This window comes from Perissodus microlepis, chromosome 23 (genome assembly GCF_051167445.1).
Source record: "Perissodus microlepis isolate ML-2025 ecotype Zambia chromosome 23, ASM5116744v1, whole genome shotgun sequence".
Taxonomy (NCBI): domain Eukaryota; kingdom Metazoa; phylum Chordata; class Actinopteri; order Cichliformes; family Cichlidae; genus Perissodus; species Perissodus microlepis.
The window spans coordinates 12,543,570-12,561,728 of record NC_140482.1 but is presented as its reverse complement, the minus strand read 5'-3'; the positions used below and the strand labels follow the sequence as shown (position 1 = coordinate 12,561,728).

Genomic DNA, 18,159 nt, shown 5'->3' with positions numbered 1-18,159 from the left:
TTTTGACACTTTCTTCACGTTAATACTATTGTATAATAATACATAATAAACAAATTATATATAATAAAAAAAATACATCAATAATTCTTGAATGAATTTTTTTATTTTGCACACCATAATAGCTGTGTTGGTCACTGTCTGACAATGTCTGTGATGTCAACACCACTGTCACAGTGTCTGCGTACTTCATTATTAAATAATAATGTTATATTATTATTGGTTATGGTTACGTGCTAAGGTTTTGGACATCTTACATAATATGTTTGTTTGCAACAAGTTTCTCTGACAACAACTTATCCCACGGCCTAATTAAAATGACTAATTAAGGATAAAGAAATTAACAATAGCAATGGATAAACATGACAACAATTTAGTTCCCTAATAGTCAGATTTTTTTTCATCATAAAGAAGCAGAATTTAGTGTCTTCTATATTTGACAAAGAATACGTACAGCCATTTATTTCTTTAGATCATCATAATGTAGCTCCACAAAGTATCTTTGGGCAGTCATCTGCCCCATTTTTTTCCTCTTGTTGGTCTGCACTTGAAAGTAGAAAATAAAGGCACAGTGGGGTTTTTTACGAGTGCTAGTTTGATGTTGAACGTGTTTATATATTGTTGATTTTTGTGCTATGCTACCAAATGAGTACCGAGCAAACAATTACATGTGTCTGCAATTCAGCAGCTCCTCTTGTCTGCAGACAAGCTCTCCCACAGTCCTCTCTGTGTTAGATGACAGGCATGCGAATGGGAATGGTGAGGGGAAGCCCTGCAGCCCGGGAAAGCAGAATGGAGGATGAGCTGCTTTGCATGTCAGATTTACAGGAGCTGTCAACCTGAGAGCCGCTTCTTGTGAACAGCTCTTGGTTTTGGTGGAATGACCAAAAACTGACCCATTTTTACAATACAGAAGTCACCAGGAGTGTGTGATATCCATTTGAGCTGAGGAGTGGATCCCCTTTTAGCCAAGCAGAGAGAAGTTATTTGTAGGGTCTTTTTATTACATTGTAAATGTGACTTTTTTCCTTTCTGGCTGCTAACTTTTGCAGCATAGCACCAGAATAGCTCCGTTAATCTTTATCTTTCAATATACAGCACAGTTGTAACGCTACCTTCTGGCTGCAAAACCAGTACATTATGGAATAGAGTGACCACCCCCCCACACGCATTCCCTGCAGAGACACAGTTGCTCCGCTGTTTGATTTGAGAGTGTTTTTTGCTATCCGATTGATTGATGCTACATGACAGCACACAGGCAGAAAACCTCCCCTGAAGGCATCAGATGCACTTTTTTCCAACCTGCCAATTATTTCATGTGGCAAACAAAAGCATTAGAACTAAAATCATTAAAATCAAATTGAATTTACAATTAAAATACACATTATATTCTCCCTTGGCTTTGAATTCCATTCAATTCAATTTGATTTTATTTATATAGTGCCAAATCGCAGCAATAGTTACATCAAGGCACTTTATATTGTAAGGTGAAGACTTTACAATAAGGCTGAGAAAACAGTGAAAACACCAACAATCAGATGACCCCTATGAGCAAGTGCTTTGGCAACAGTGGGAAGGAAGAACTCCCTTTTAAGGAAGAAACCTACGGTAGAACCAAGCTCGGGCCATTAGGCTTGTGTTTGTTAGTTGCGATTGTAGATGCCAGTTGTTTGTAATTATTCAGTAGTAAATGCATCCCTGCATTACGACAGTTAGCTCCTCGGCTATTAAATGCCTTTAACACATCTACAGTCTTGATGGTTGTGAGGTCAGGACTCCACAATGAAGTTCTGTCATTGTTAGGTTGTAAAAAGCTGGTTAGTCAGTAACAGACAGGAACACTTCTTCATCATCCTGCTGTCCATTGTCTGTGTTTTCTATTCCCTGCATTACAGTTTTTCAAGTTTCACTACAACTTCGAGAGCAGTTGGCAAGTGGCTGCAGACATGCCAGCTTTTCAGTGACTGATGGTTGCCAGATGGTCGATGGCTGCTCTCTAGACCCGTGTGACCCCTAACAATAGTTGATCCGTACTTTGCAATTAGGAGCCTTTACCCAGAAATAGTAGATAAAATAGTACTTATGCATTGAGTCTCATTTACCCAATCACACAGATTCATGTAATGCTTTTATCTGTACCTAGGCGCTTTGATCTAGCATTCATGCTCTCAATAACACTCTGATTGATACATCTGGAACAGTTCGGGGTTCAGTATCCTTCCCAAGGACACTTCGATACATAGACTGTAAGGATGTTTTCCCAAATATAGTTTGTTTCCTCTGGTCTGAATAAGTTGATGAATTTGTAGCTTTTTCCTGTGGTTTGGTTTGTTTTAGCACAGAGAAAAATCCAAGTCAAGTCCAAGTGAACCAAAATGTGTTGAGAATTTATGTTCATTTCACAGCTAGTGCTTACCCATACCGACCCTTGCACTTTTATCATAACTTGCCGCATCCCAGAATACAAAGCATATGTGGTTACGAGACCTCTTTTTTTTTTTTTTAGCTCACACTTGTAACGTAGACCTTGTAGTAAGTTTGGATCAAGGTCGGATCACATTCACACCATAAACAAACCGCTCTGGAGTTGAAATCAACGAAAACAACTGCACCAAGACTCTTTGGAGGAGGTGGTCGCGGTGTGGTTCTTTTGGTCCGCATTTCAGCGATTACTGTATTCACACCTGCACAAATAAACCGCACCGAGCTTGATTGCAATGGACTAAACACCACAGGTATGAAAAGACCTTAAAAAAAAAACTAAAATCCTATTTTTAGACTGGCCGTTCTACCACCTAAGTCAACCTTAAAGAAAGAAAGAAAAGCTAACTAGCTTTTCCCAAGTGAATGTGCACCATGAAAATGGACAGGTGGCCTTACTTTTTTAAACAGCAAAAGACCAAACCCACAGTAGTCAGTGCTATAGAAGTTAAGTGTCTTGTGTAATAGTTAACAAGTTGTGAAGTTTAAAAACAATTAATGCACTGCATACTGTAAACAACCATTGGTTGTTCTAGCATTAAACCTCAACCTGTCTCATATAATAGTCATCACTGCTGATCATCTGGCAGAACATTAGCACTTAAATGGGATTTTTATTCTTATTTATTCTTCAGCTTTAAATAATTGGCTTGGGAGAAAATTACTTAAATTTCTAGAGTTAATACCCAAAACACGGCGACTAACCGACACGTGATGTGTTGTCAGGTGTGGCATCTAAACAGGACTGAAGCTCTTTGTGCAAATAGATGGGCTTTTGCTAAAATCAGCTGCAGGGAGTAAAGCCCTGGTGGAAGCAGTTGCCAGCTTGGTGTCTTTCCTGTCTGTGTCTCTGGGCTTCAGTAAATTGTACGAAGCAGACTAAGCTGCATGGCGACAGAGGCTTTTTGAGTGCCAGGTTCCCATTCACACTGATCACACATTAGACTGATCAAATCAGACTCCAGGCCTGCTTCCTGACTAACTCAATTTGCTCTTGTACGTTTCCCTTTTCACGCTGAGCATACGCACGCACACATTTACACACACACGCAGACACACACAGACCTGCTTGCACGCTTAAACATGTGCACACAAACAGACAAACCGACAGAGAGTGGGGCAGTACCCATTGAGCTCTAATGAAAAGCAGAAAAAGCCGTTACCTTGGCAACTGCCAGCATACATCTTCAGGAGGACCCAGATTTCCTGTCTCACTGCGATCGTATTGTTTTGGCTCTCTTTTGATAGCCGCGGTATCCCTAGACGGATTATCTCACAGCGGTGAGAATTTATATAAAATGATCGCAAATTAAACAGCAGCATATGCGCAGACAAGAAGCCGGCACAGTGAAAATCCTCGGTCACGGATTTAACACGTCACACTCCAACAAACTCTTGAAAGATAAACCCCCATTCATTGATCTGTCTGATTTTTATCTTGGCCCTGAGCTTGTTTTTTCCTCTGTACGTTGAGCTGTTGAGCCACTTCACTGTAACAACGCTTTTACCAAAAACAGAGAATCATGGGAATTACACTGTTGGTGTGGTCTATCTAAATTACCCGCCAACAAACAAAGAGGTGTAGTCACTATAGTCCACAGCAGTTTGTTGTTGTTGTTGTTTTTTGCAAGTGTGAGCTTGGATTTAAACAGAGACAGATTTTCCCTGTAAATCCCAAACAGCATTGACTTTTTTTCCCCTCTCCTTTTGCTTTGACGGATGAGTGTATTTCCTGGAAATAAGCCCAACAGTACAGTATGTTGCAGATGCATGTAGAGTGAACATGAAGTCATACGTGTCTGGAATATATTAGATTTTACAAAGCACATTGTTCTCATCATTATGATTCCCATCATCCTAATCAGATTATTATAATTAATATAATTGCCTGTGCACTGTTTGTTATCTTTGTATATTGGCATAAATAGGAAATGAGACGCACATGTGGGAGGCCAGTGCTAGAGGTGAAGATTTACCTGGGTGCAATTTAAACAAACATCTAAAACCACGAGGAGTCGAACCACAATGACAGCCCCGCCTCCAAAGCATGGATGTCTCTGTGTGGTTAAATAACACGGAGGGATAATTAACTGTGCCTGCACCGTTTTGTCTTTCCCTTTGGATTTTTTTGTTAGTTTTGTTTGTTTCATTTCGGAGGTTTATGACTATTATTACACATACAAATTTTTTGATTTTATTCACATCTATTATTTAAAGGCCTCATCACTTTTATTTACTTTTGAACAGTTTTGTATTTATTTAGTTTGCCTAAATTGTTAAAGTTGTTTACTTAGTTTTTCACTTAAATATTTAAAATCAGATTCATTTTCATGATTAAATTGAGTTTAAGTAAGTTTAATTTTTGAAAAGAAGAAGACAAAAAGCTAAAGTTTGCTACTTTGTTATTTATTAAAGTCTGAAGGTGGATGCTTCTGGAAACTGGCCAATCATAATGGAGGAGGGGGAAGGCCTTAAAGAGACAGGCACAGGCTTACATTATCACACGTATCAAGGGATCAATTCTAGATTAAAAATCATTTCGTAAATTCAAAAGATGATGGCGCAAAAATCAGTATATAACACTGCCATATTATTAGATTGTATCGATACTGGTGAGCATCTACATGGTAACTGACAGTTTTAAGGTTAACAATAAAGAATAGTTTTAGTGCTAAAAATATAAAACCAAATTTTTAAAAATTATTAAAATAGAAATAAAAGAAGAATGCAGTGATTTGCAAATCTTATTAACTGACAAAATGTACAATTTGAAGAAAAATATATGATGCCAGAAACACACTTCAGAGAAGTTGGGGCAGACCCATGTTTAACACTGTGTAGTATCACCTCTTCTTTTAACAGCAGTAAAGCTGCTGCAGCAGTCCTGAGTCTTCTTTGTCATGGTTTTTGTCTCATGATGCTCCAAATGTTTTCAACAGGTAAATGGCCTGAAATGCATGAAGGCCAGTTCACCACCTGGACTCTTCCACTACCAAGCCATGCTTTTGTAATAGATGCAGTATGTGGTTTGACATGGTCTCCCTTGAAAAAGATTTCATTTGGATGGGAGCATATGTTCCTCTAAAACGTGTATATACCATTCACTTCCATGGGCACTAATGCCCCCCCCATGCATTCAGCGACACAGGTTTTTTAAGTGTGTGCCAATGACAAGCTGGATGGTCAACATCCAGTTTGTCTGGCCACAGGGTAGTTTTTTTTGCTTTGCATTAATCCATTTTAAATGAGCGTTGGCTCAGAGAAGATGGATTGTATTCACATATTGCATAATAGAGTTTTATTTTGTTTGCCTACAAAGCGGGGTTTTCAGCATGCACAAGCATGTTCCCGTGCAGTCCTCCAAAAACGCAACATCGTGTAGCTAGAATGGGCATAGGTCAAATGCTGATTGGTTGAGAAGTGGGTTGGAACAGGGAAGAGAGCAACAGTTTACCAGGAAAGGGAGGAGTGTGAAGCAACATTAAAGATTAAAAAAAAAAAATAGCATATCACAGGCTCCACCACGCCCAAGATGGGCTTTTTTTCTTTCATTTTCCCAACTTTAAAAGGCTTCATACTAATGTGGAACATTGGTGGTGTTCCCCTTAAAACTCAGATTGCGTTATTGCAGCATTCATTAGTAAGTGCAAAACTTTGCTCATGGCAAGATTTTAGCATTGTACTACTTGGTAATTACATGACTGTTGGTAATGGTTTGTTTTGTCTTTGATTCATCACTTGAAAATTGCTGTTGTACCTCTATTGCTTAAATGTGTCAGGCAGCCTAATGACTCTTTTAGTGGCTTTCATCACTTAATAGCAGCACATTTCCGCTGTTATTTAACTGACACAGCTTTTCATTGCATGTCTTTGTGGCTTCTGTGAGACAATAATTGAAAAATTGTGTTGCCAACTCCAGGTAGAGCAAAGAAAGCTGGCTCATAGGAAGCATGTAACAATGTAAGCAGTCCAAGGAAACAAAGGCATCCGGTGTGTGTCCCATCATGCCAACTCTTGTTTTTGAGGCATAGGTTTATTCAGCTTAAAGGTTCAACAAGTGTTCTCCCCATCCCAGCTAGCTACAAAGGTAGATGGGATGGGGGGAAAGTGCCTGTCCACCTTTAAAGACTGTGTTAGAGGGCACTTATCAAACTTACAGTGATCTTTGGTCCCACCTGGTTGGCGCAGTAGGCGGTGGGGTCCTAAACAAATCTGATTTCAGTCTCTGCTTGATATCGTCTGTGCTCTTTCCCCTCTGCTGTGTTAATCCCGATAAAAACACACAAAGAAATGGCTAAGAATGAGAATGAATCCAGACTGTGGTATGCCCTTGGTTCATTTAGTTTTGCTAAGCTTTCCAAGCTCGAGGCTTTGGCTATTACATGTCACCATCTGTCTCCTTATGCACATAAGTCTGTGCGTTTTGTATTACATCCTGCCTCACAGTGAACTAAAGCAAATTTAACTTGGAAGAAGACGCAGGATGAAATGTGGTGAGTTTATTTTGTGCCATTTGGTTTTGATTGCACTGGCATGCAGCAAGCAGCCAAACAAACCACAGCAGATTAAAAACACCCCTTTGCTTTGAAATAAAGTCTTGTACATTTTTGTCATGACTGTTTTTTTTTTTCTGTTAAACGATTTTCCATTTGGCTGTTTCAAACACGCAAAAAGTCCCTCAGAAGGGGGGCAGATGTTAACCAAACCCTGCCCCTAATCCTAGATGAGTCACTGATGACATCGTGGATATTAAGATATTTAGTGCCTTTAATGGCTTTATTGGAAAAAAAGTCCTGCCTGCCAATGATTACTCTGTATTTGGCGTAGCTTTGATTAGCTAATCTTTGAACAGTAACCTCTAATATCCCAGTGGCTGTTAGATTGATGTGTGAAGTGTTGCTGTTCTATTTTGGTGGAAAAAACACAAGTGACGCTTAGTGGACCTCTAGATATTTATTTGTTATTGTGAAGAAAGCTATTTGAACCAAGGGAAGGGCCAATACCCAGCAGAGACAAATGCAGTAACTTCCTCCAATCCTGTAGTGGACCATGAACCTGCATCTATTTATGTAATTTTCTTGCCTTATTCTTCTTCCTCCTCCTCCTTCTCCTCCTCAGGCGGCCTATAAGCCCTGGCTGTGTGCTCAGTATTTCCCCACCACCCAGCAGTCCTGCCAGAAGAAGGTGCCGTGCCACCAGTACTGCCTGGAGGTCCAGCAGAGCTGTCCGTTCATCCTGCCCGATAACGACGACCTGATCCACGGTGGCAGCCCCAGCTTCATCTGCACAGGTTAATACCCACTTGCTGCCTAGTGCCACTTCCTGTATCCTGGAGATGAGTGCAGATTGTGTGTTTGCATGCGTGGGTGTTCATGGGGCCTTGTGTCCTCTTCACAGAAAAACCTTCTAATTTAATTTATGCTAGTGAATAGTTGGTGAGTAGCATTTTGCAAAAGGACAGACAGTAATAAATCATCCAGTGTGTGTTTCTCTGTATTGACTGAATGGTGTCTCACCAGGAAAACAGTGAAGTGGTTCTAAAGGCTTTCTGATGACATCTAGTGGTGTTTTTGAGCACTGCAGTCCTCATGCAAGGACGTTTTAACAACACATTTAGTCCTTCTCTCAGTATCTGCTGCAGATTTTTTTTTATTCTGTAATAAAGGTCAGCTTCACGGGTTACCTGGATGAGACTGACAACATAAAACATTTCAACACCTAAAGGCTTAGAGGTTTGTGCATGCTTATAATGGATGGAAGTCATGATTTTATTTTTAGTCACCTCAAATTTTGATTTTCAACTTTTGCTGTGTGATGATTCTATGAAAGTATACTGGGGTTAAACAGCTGAAAACAATTCCTGCAGTGCTAAATGAGACTGTTGGGTCAACTACAACCAGATTCCAAAATAGTTGGAATGCTGCGTGAAACTGAATTAAAAACAGAAAGCAGTTATTTGCTTTTAAAGCCTGTATTGAACTGAAAATTGTACAAAACACATCTTATCAAATTATAGCAAAAAGTTTTCAAAGCATTGTGACAGAGGCATGTTTCCCTTTTGACAGCAAATTTTAATTAAGTGTCGTCAAAATTTAGGCATTGAAATTATTTTAGTTTTAGTTGACTAAATATCATTAGATAGACTACATCCAAAGTTGATGAAGCTGAATAAAATAGAAAGTGTGAAAGTTAAAGTGTTAAAGCGTCTGCTCTTCTCTTCCTCCCAAGCGCTGACATTCGTCTCGTTTTCTACCTGCTCCTGGGGGGAGATCAGATGTGCGTATTTGACCTTACTGCACAACAAGATGACTTCCGATTGGATCACTTTGAAACTCGTCCCGCCTTTCTACACACCTTAATTATTTGTTATTGGATCTCATCTCTCCAGAGTATTGTAATCTTGTTTTTATTAGTTGATGAAGGTGTCGATGCATTTCATCGTGCGTTAGTTTTTATTCAATTATCGTCTTGTTTCTGTTATTAAAAAAAAAGGTTACTGAGGAAAACTGTGATGTGAATTCTTTTTGGTTTTACAAAGCTTTTCCTGCCCTTTTGGTGTCCCTTTCCAACTATTTTTTAAAAATACCATTTGGGCATTAGCACTCTCACCTCTGAGCAGGAACGTTTGACGTCCTGCTTGACCATGTTCCCTCCTGTGAGTCTCCGTGGATTTCCAAAGTTCAAAGACATGCATGTTAGGTTAATGTGAATGAATTAAAGATTTCCTAATGGTTATAATAAGTTAGTTTGCCATAAATTTAAAAATATGGCATCAAAAATATTAATGGCTGCTGTAAGCAAACTGTGAGCCAAAGATACTTTGTGAAGAGAAAGGGGCAGGTGCGTGCAGGTGTTCTAGAATCAACAGGAAGTTAGTCATGCTAGTTTAGCGCCTGATTTGTGTCGGTAACAGTCAGCAGTTTCAGCAACACGGCTGTCTGCGGCGCTCAGCTTTTGGAGCCAATTAAGTGACTTCCAATCCTCTTTGCCTGCCCTTCCATGTTTTGCTTTAAAAAACTGCTTTAACATCTCAGCTAAATGTAAACACCCAGCGGTGATACTCACATTTTTAGTGTGGCTTGCACTATTCAAACATATCATTATCCTAGAACTCCTTCGTAGCTACAATCTAGATATTATTAAATTTTTAAGCCGTCTTCAGTGTTGAACTAATCCAGCGCTACACTATATTGCCAAAAGTACTCACTTGTCTGCCATCAAACGCATATGAACTTGAGTGACATCCCAGTTTAATATGATGTCACCCAGCTTCAACTATTCTGGGAAGCTTTTCTATAAAGTTTAGGAGTGTTTATAAGAATTTTTGACCATTTTCCCAGAAGCATATTTGTGAGGTCAGATACTGATGTTGACCTGGCTCAGTTTCCACTCTGTTTCGTTCCAAATGTGTCCTGTCGGGTTGAGGTCAGGATTCTGTGCAGGCCAGTCAAGTTCTTCTACACGAAACTGACTCATCCATGTCTTTGTGGACCTTGCTCTGTCTACGGGTGTGCAGTCATATCCTATCACGGTACCACGCTAGAATTCATTGAGCTCCTGAGAGCGACCCATTCATTTATGTATGTTTGTAGAAGCAGTCTGCATGGCTAGGTGCTTGATTTTATACATCTATGGCCATGGAAGGGATCGGAACACCTGATTTAAATGATTTGGATGGGTGAGTGAATCGGCAATTTAGTGTAGTCGTCCATAAACTTATTGGTGCATTGCAACCAGGAGCTGCTAAAATCAAATTGGCAGTGCTCTTTGCAACAACAAATAGGGCTCACATTATGGCACAAATCTATGTGAATCCACCATAATCCAGTCTGCATCTTTCAATGCACCATGGGAGCAGATCCAAAAAGATAATCCCCCAGTTCAAAGTGACAAAATGCTACTTGTGGTACACTTTAAATATTTTACCTACACTACCAGCATGGCAACAAAAGCAGCATGACCTCTTACATTAGTGGAATATCGACGTAGGAAGGGTCGATACCTCAGGTTGGAAGGGTTGCAGGTGGAAATGAGTCGTACCAATTTAAGATTCAACAGCAAACTCAAACCTAATCGTTTTCATAATGTCTCTTAAAGATGATAAAAGGGTAAATCATCTCACTTGTCACAGGTGCAACAGACGAGTCAGGTGAGGTGTCAGTCCACAGAGAAGGGGTCTAATCCAGCAGCCCCATCAGTCCTCCATCTGCTCTCATCATCAATCACATGCTCTCTACTTATGCTTTGCTTTAGTTAGAACTAAGTGAGCTTCTCTCTCTGCAGTTTAAGCTTCCCTGTGCAGATGATCACAGCAGCCATGGGGTTTTTGTTCTTTCTTCTTTTTTTTTTTTATAAACATGCTGGCAAGTTAAGACTTCCAGAACCATCAACTGATGCAGCAATGCGCTCCCTCTGTGCCGTGGTGAGCTCTAATTGGAGTTCATTTGAGGGTCACCGTGTCTGGTTGTGATTAAAGCCACACGCTGAGGTCTAGTGCGTTTGATCCGTTTACCGAGGCAGCAGATGAGCAACAAGGTGGCTGGTGTTAGACAGATCATTGTCGTTTGTGCTCCATTTGAGCTGTTTATTGCCTGTAAGGTTATTTTTTCAACTTTTTAAAATTATTATTATTAAGCAACTTCACAGAAAGCCACCATAGAGATGTATCAGATTTAGCTAAAAAGGCTAAATGGAAAACAGTCTCTCTTTACTCTTTTTGTCTCTTTGTATTAGATAATTACTGTTAACGTTTGACACATACTGATAACATTACCTACAGCCTCTAAAAATAACCAAAACATGCTGAGGACTCTCTTTGCATCCTTGAGCAATCAATAAAAATTTCAGTTCATGTCCTTCTCAGCTAAAAAACCTTTTTTCGCATCTTGTTGTTACGTTGGTTTTTCTTCATGGATCCAGTATTGATGGGTGAAGCTGAACTGTCTGATATCACTGGCTGCTGTTGGAAAATCGCAGATATTAATGGATTAGTGAGGTATGCTGACCGTAATGCACAAATTTGACCCCCTTTTACATTGGCTGGTTCATTATAACTTGGGCTGAGCACATTACTTTTATTGCAGGAGCCCTACAATAAGCCGCAAATGCGTAAATATGTTGTTGCCATCCGTTTTGCAGAGTTGGAATAACAGCAAACAAAATTGTTCATTTTGTCAGCTCATTTATCACCAAGAAAAATCAATCAGCGTAATTCATTTGTCTTTGATTTGGAAAGAAACGAACTCTTTCACCAGGCTACAAGACGGCGTGAGACCTGAATGCACCGGTTAGCTTAAATGTTTAAAAGTCACATTAATGATGTTAAAATGTGTTAGTGTCACATCTTGAAGCAATTATGGTGTCACGACTTTAGTTTCTTGTGTTTCAAAGTTTGCAAAGCACTGAATGCACTTTTACATTTAATGGCATATTTATGTATTTATGAGCCATTTCTTATTTTTGGTTTGGTTCCTTCTGTCCTTCCATATAAGTGTGTGAACAGCTGATTGTGCAGCAAAACAGTGGAATACAGAACACAGTTGGTATATCTGTAATATCTGCTGTGAGAACACCAAACTACCAGTGACCCCCTGTTATAAATACAAGTGCACAGCAGGGGAACCTCAGCTTTTTCATCCAGTGTCTTCTCTTTCTCAGGTCTCTTGGGAGACCATCCATCAGACAGTGAGGCGGAGTGCTGCGACGTCCGATGGGACTCCAAAATGGACAACCCTTCAGGCGGCACGCTAAAAAGAACTGCTTCTTCCTGCCAGCCCGTGGGGGCTTCGGTCACCTCCGCCGCCACCCCGAGACTGTGCAGCGGGCGACTGAAGATCTGCCTGCTGGCCCTTGTCCTCCTACACACTGTCATTATCATTTCAGCCTCCCATAATTCTTCGTTGGTGGGCGTGGCTGCCATTTTCTCGCCAGAGGAAAGTGCTTCTAATGAGGAGTGAACCTTGGGGTTTAATCAGGGCTGGAGCTTGCGTAGAGCGATTGTTGACAGGGAGGAAGACGAAGGCTTGTCATGGCTGCCAGGGACACAGCTGGTGAGATGTGCTGGAAATGCCTCCACAAGCCTGCTGCCGATGAACCGCCAACCACAGGAAGTGGGAAGGTTTTAATTGGAGCGGAGGGTGCTGGAATTGGACATCAACTGAAGAGAGATGTTTGAGAACCACCACCCCTAAAAGAACTGACCTCTTGCCACTTGAAACCTGCTCATTGTTTCTATTCCATCCAAATGTTTTCTAGCATATTGTCCCCCCCCCCCTCCCCTCCCCTCCCTTCTCTCCACCCTCCTCCGTCTGTTTTCGATGTGTGTGTACGGATAGCATGTCAGAGGAAAAAATGGACATCAATGAGGTGTGCACTCTCATTCATTACTTTTAGATTTTTGCTGCACTTTCTTTCAGGTGCCAGAATGTTTTTGACATATCAGCTGTTTCCCACTTCCTGCTCTCCATCACCTTAGACGGATCTTCTTTACTACCTTGTATGTGATGTTGCTCGAGGGCCTGCTGGGACCAGCTCCATCTATCACTTGTGGATCTTGTTTCCCAGAAAACAAAATGTATGTGATTCTGTATTCTGATGTTCAGCTTGTGTTTCTGTCAGACCGGACCTTTCCTCAACCCCTTATGACAGTACATGCCTACATATTTTAGGACCTTAAGTGCTCTGAGACTGGCTCACTTTCTCCTCTAGCTTGTTGGGTTGTTAAGCAAGTTAGGAGAGGTGGAGTGGTTACAAAAAAAAAGAAAAGGTAGTGACAACTCAGCTCACGATTGCATGGTGTTGCAGGAACAGTAAGCTCAGATTAGTCACCGTGTAGCGCTCCTGGGCGGGGGGAAATGGTGTTTTCTGGTTTCTAAAGTGTTCAGTTTACCTCATACAGTAGTGTTGGTGTTGCAGACAGGCAGCACGGCGAGTACTTAGACTTGCAGGGACAACCCAGGGACACTAGAGGACAGTTACATGAAGCCAAAACACCAGGGGCCTCATTTATCAGCCACGCGTAAGCTATCAAATTATCAGTTACACTTGTCAAGACCTTAGTGCTAACCTTAATGAGGGACTACATAACAACATGACTGCACTTAAGCTTAGCCTATGGACATCATAAACTGTGACATCACCACAGCCCTGTATCCATTTACTGATGCTCAAGGCACGCCAGACTCACTGTAATATTCTCCTGAGCGGCAGATGTTGCCTCTCAGGGAAAAACAAAGAAATCATATCAGTGCTGGTGGGATTAAAAAAAATCCAAACTGGAATCAAAAGGATTGCAGACTTTGTTTTGTAGAAAGTCTCGCCGTTTCCAGCTGTAGTAGTCTCCGTCTTTGTAATCTCGGAATCACAGCACTATTCCACTATATCATGGAAGCGACCCGCTCGTACAGCAGGTTACAAAAATCAAGAAGTACACGACAATCTGAAACACCAAAGTGTAGCGCACGCCGGCAGTTTTGATGTCACTTTTACTGCACACGGTTGTTTGTGAGGCCAACAGCAGGCTCTATTCTAATAGGCGTCAAGCTTTTCTCCAGGATGTTTGGGTTACTTGTCATTAATTATGACCCCAAAAAAGTTCCGTTTTATCTCAGTACCTCCTAAAAAGTCATTAAAAAAATAGAAACAGAAATTTCGCTGTCAGAATTGTTATGTAGCATTATTTCTGCCATTGCACTTACAGTTACAGTTATGACGGGTAGCTACAGTAATATTATACGTGCATTGTGGACACAACTACTACGGTGGCCCCGAGTGGTCAAATGCAAATCAACTTTTGAGAGAACACCAGGAAATAGAGAGACACTGCAGAGGCACACAAAGTACAACTAAAGTACAAAAATAACACTTTAAAAAAGAGATACACTTCAAAGATGTTGAGGGTTCATCAGTGTTGTGAGGAAGAAAAAGATGCAGATGAAGCGTTTTAATAGTGAGTCATATAATGCTGTAGCTACATTTTTGCTGTTTAATGTTAGCTTGTCACTTCCCCCACTGTTCCGTGAAGTTATCGTCTCTTTTTTTCTATTTACATTGTTTTTTTAATTTAACTTCATTGGTTTTTGTGAGATTTTGCAGCTGCTGTGTTCTTTTTTGAGAGAACATGAACAAATTCAAATGATAAGTTTTTAAAATTTATTAAATGGTTGAAGGTTCAAGTTACACATGGCGCCATAGGCATCCCTCTTTCCTGTATTTGGTCTGGTGTCCGGCTCATGCTTCATCTCTGCTCCAATCACAGGTCTTCTTCCTGTAAAGGAAAACTCCTTCCTATCTCCCTGTTGCTATGCAGTCTAGTAACTTTCCACGGCAGCCTCTCAATGACTTCACATGCATGTGGGTCCTGCGCCACACCCTACACAAAGCACAAATGTGTAATTTAAAGATAAAAAGTAAATTCCTGACACATAATTTTTCTGTTATGCTGTTTTCTTAAGTTGCAGGGCCACCGTACAATACCAACGTTTACTTGTGAAATATTGGTGTAAACAGTTCATGGTTATTGCGACACCCATTGTGGGAAAAAAGATTACCGTTTTTATAACAAGTCAGTGTTCACTTCACCAGACGACTGAGGATGGCAACCGTCTTAATAAATACTAGCTAAAATCAAGGAGAATGGCGCTGATGTTACTAGCTAGCTGGAAAACAGAAAATTAAAATGACAAACAAAGTGTACGAAAGTTCAACAGTGTCAAATGCCCCTAAATGTTCACAAAAATCTTCAGTCAATTGGTTCTAAAATCTTTTTTCTCCACATTCACATGCTCCTCGGATGGTCCGAGTAATTTAGATCTGCCATCATTCTTCAGACTTCAATGTGCAAGAAAGATGTTGAAAAAATGGAAGCGCTGAAAGCATTTAAACACATTGCATTATTGATCATTGTCAGTATTAACCAACAACAATATGGCGAGTGAGCAAATGTCTCCTTTCTGATTTTCAAGTTAGTTGTCTATTAAATTACTACAGAAAACACTAACGTGCCTACAACTCTCAGTGCTGCAGGCCCCATTCCATGCATCCCACAGAACGTCATTTTTAGTTCTGATAAATGAGGCCCCGAGATCTTTGAGTGCCTCTGCTGCATAAATCTAATGAGGCAAAAGTGCAATATAGGAGGGAAAAAACAAACAGCTGGGGTTAGTGTCCTACTTTGTGACATCTTCACTACTGATGGCTCAGCTTGTCAGTATCACAGAGTTGGTGCATGTGACTAGCCAGCCACCCAATCTATCAAACCGTTGACTCTTACATCACCCTTAGACAAGCTGATCAACCGCTATCTTTCACAGACTAGCAAAGGGCTGTGTTACTGTCAGCGTGTGAGGAGTGTGAGGAGTTTTCAAGGGCTGATCCGTGTGATTTTTTTTCTGTTTTTTTTTTTCTTTTTTCCTTTTTTTTTTTTTTTGCATGGCTGCTGCTAGTAAAGTGCACATTTACATGAGGATGGATCATGCAGGGATTAAGATTAGTTTGAACTCGCCTATTAGGCAGCAGAAATAGGGATTTGAACCACCCGTGAGCAAATACTGACAAAAAACGTACACTAAGTACACCAAATCTAAATGAAGACATTCTTGTCTTGCTGATGGTGAACTTTGTTTCCAGATTGGCTTTTTCCTCATTTACAGCCTCACATTATTTACCACCCATCGATTTGCTCTTCGCTCACATGTCAGAGCGAAACGATAAAGTCCAAAAGTAAGTCAGGTTTTTAAGATGTCCATAGTTTTGCCCCTACGTCTACCACCGCCACAACCATTCCACATTGGCTCTATTTTTTTTTTTTTTTTTTTTGAGATTTGTTTTGATTTCCTTGACAAACTCTGTTGACAAGAACTTACATTCCCTTGAAGACAGCAGTGGATGTAATAGACCCACACTTTGTGCTCCTTCCTTCCTTCAATCTCTAGCTGTTCATGATATGAGTCCTGTGGATCTATGCAGATGAACCCCACCCCGAATCAACATACCACTTTTCAGCACCGCCCCCACGCCAACCCATCCACCGGCTCCTTGTCCTTTATGTTGTAAATATGTCCTGAGGATGTGGAATCCCAAATATCTTCTCTAACCTCTCCCTACTTCCCCCACTGTTGGAATCTCATTGTGTTTTCTGTTTGGCTCCTTGGTTTTTGTCTGTTTTTTGAGACCTTTGCTGCATTTTTCTGTTGTCTAAAGCTGTGGTGTGAGTTGAGGAGATGAAAGACGTCTTAAAGGAAAATATACAAAAAATGAAGCTTGGATTGAGAAAGGGTTCAAATATAGAGGAAAAAAATCTGATAAAGTTGTCATATTGTCATACTAGAGATGCTTTAGTTTGCTAATTTACTTTCTTTTTTTTCTACAAAAGACTTGGATGAAATTATTTATAAAATGCGTCCCACGAGTCATGACCTTTTTTGGACGTAAAACAAATACATTTATTAACATTTTGTTCAAAAGAAAATAAATATAAATTATGTTAAACATTACTGCTGTTTGTGCTTTTTTCCAGTGTCTGTATCATTGATTATTGAAGAGCTGCAAAGCATTTAGTAATGAGAGGAACCAAGAGGAGTGGGTTAAGCAAAAACTGGGGTATGGGAGATGTTTGGTAGGACAGTGAAGCAATGCTTTGTACAAACTGTATATGGTGGGGATGAAGTGCTGCATCCTACGAGGGAGGCAGCTTGCCTATCAGTGGAGCAGAGGTCACTGAGGTAGTTAAAAAAAAAACACTCCTCGATGCCCAAAGCCCTCTGGATTGATGGATTTGTCCTGAGTCCCTCAAGGTTTTGGATGTTGTGTGGTGGTCCCAGCTGACGTACCTCTGCAACATCAAACCAACGTTGGGTACAGTGCCTCTGGACTGTAAATTGGGGCCGTGGTTCCCCCTTTTAACGTCCACTAGGCCTCTAACAAACTAGAAGTTGTTACCTTTCAAAATAAGTGTTTTCATGTATTTTGGTCGGATGAATAGATTCTTTATTGATCCCAAGAGGGAAATTATAGAATCACAATACTACCTTTATTACCAATAAGTAAACAACAGGTAAAGTAAAGTGCCACAGGCTCAGAGTGAGGACTGTGAGACAGTGCAAAGAGTTTACAGAGTTTACGTTACGGTGGCGCGGTAATTAGCACTGTTGCCTCGTAGCAGGAAGGTCCTGAGTTCAATTCCACCACCTGGCTGGGCCCTTCTGCGTGGAGTTTGGATTCTTTCCAGGTACTCTGGTTTCCGCCCACTAACTGCACAGTCTAAAGACATGACTGGCAACCTGACCAGGTTGTTCCCTGACTATCGCCCTATCATAGCTGGGATAGGCTCTAGTGTTCTTTATGGCACCAAGGTTGGATCAGTCTGAGAGAGAAGGAGCTCTGTAGCCTCAGTAGTGTGGACTGGAGCAGGGTTAGATGGGTTGTGATGGAGAGCAGTTTGTTCAGTTTGACTTCCTGCCTCTTGATGACTCCAACGCCTCCAAATTCTGGCCAATGATGGTTCCAGCCTTGTGAATCAGTTAGTTGATCCTGCAGGCATCTCTGGCACTGATGCTGCCTCTCCCAGTAGACGACAGCAACTTGGATGCACTCGCTATCACAGACTGTTAGAAAATCTCTAACTTCTTGCTGCACGCATTAAAGGATCTGAACTTTCTCAAAAAGCTCATGACTGTTGGTCCT

The 18,159-nt window shown here is 40.8% G+C and overlaps 1 protein-coding gene across 1 annotated transcript in view; it reads left to right on the top strand.

Moving 5' to 3' along the window:
- The window catches only part of LOC146360994 (NALCN channel auxiliary factor 1-like), a 49,313-nt gene extending 32,343 nt beyond the window's left edge, over nt 1–16,970 (top strand). The window contains exons 2-3 of the mRNA XM_084921198.1: nt 7,597–7,768; nt 12,136–16,970. Of these exons, the coding sequence (XP_084777324.1) occupies nt 7,597–7,768; nt 12,136–12,434 (471 nt within the window). The 3' untranslated portion in view covers nt 12,435–16,970. The remainder of the gene's footprint in view (nt 1–7,596; nt 7,769–12,135) is intronic.
- The last annotated feature ends 1,189 nt before the right edge of the window (nt 16,971–18,159 follow it).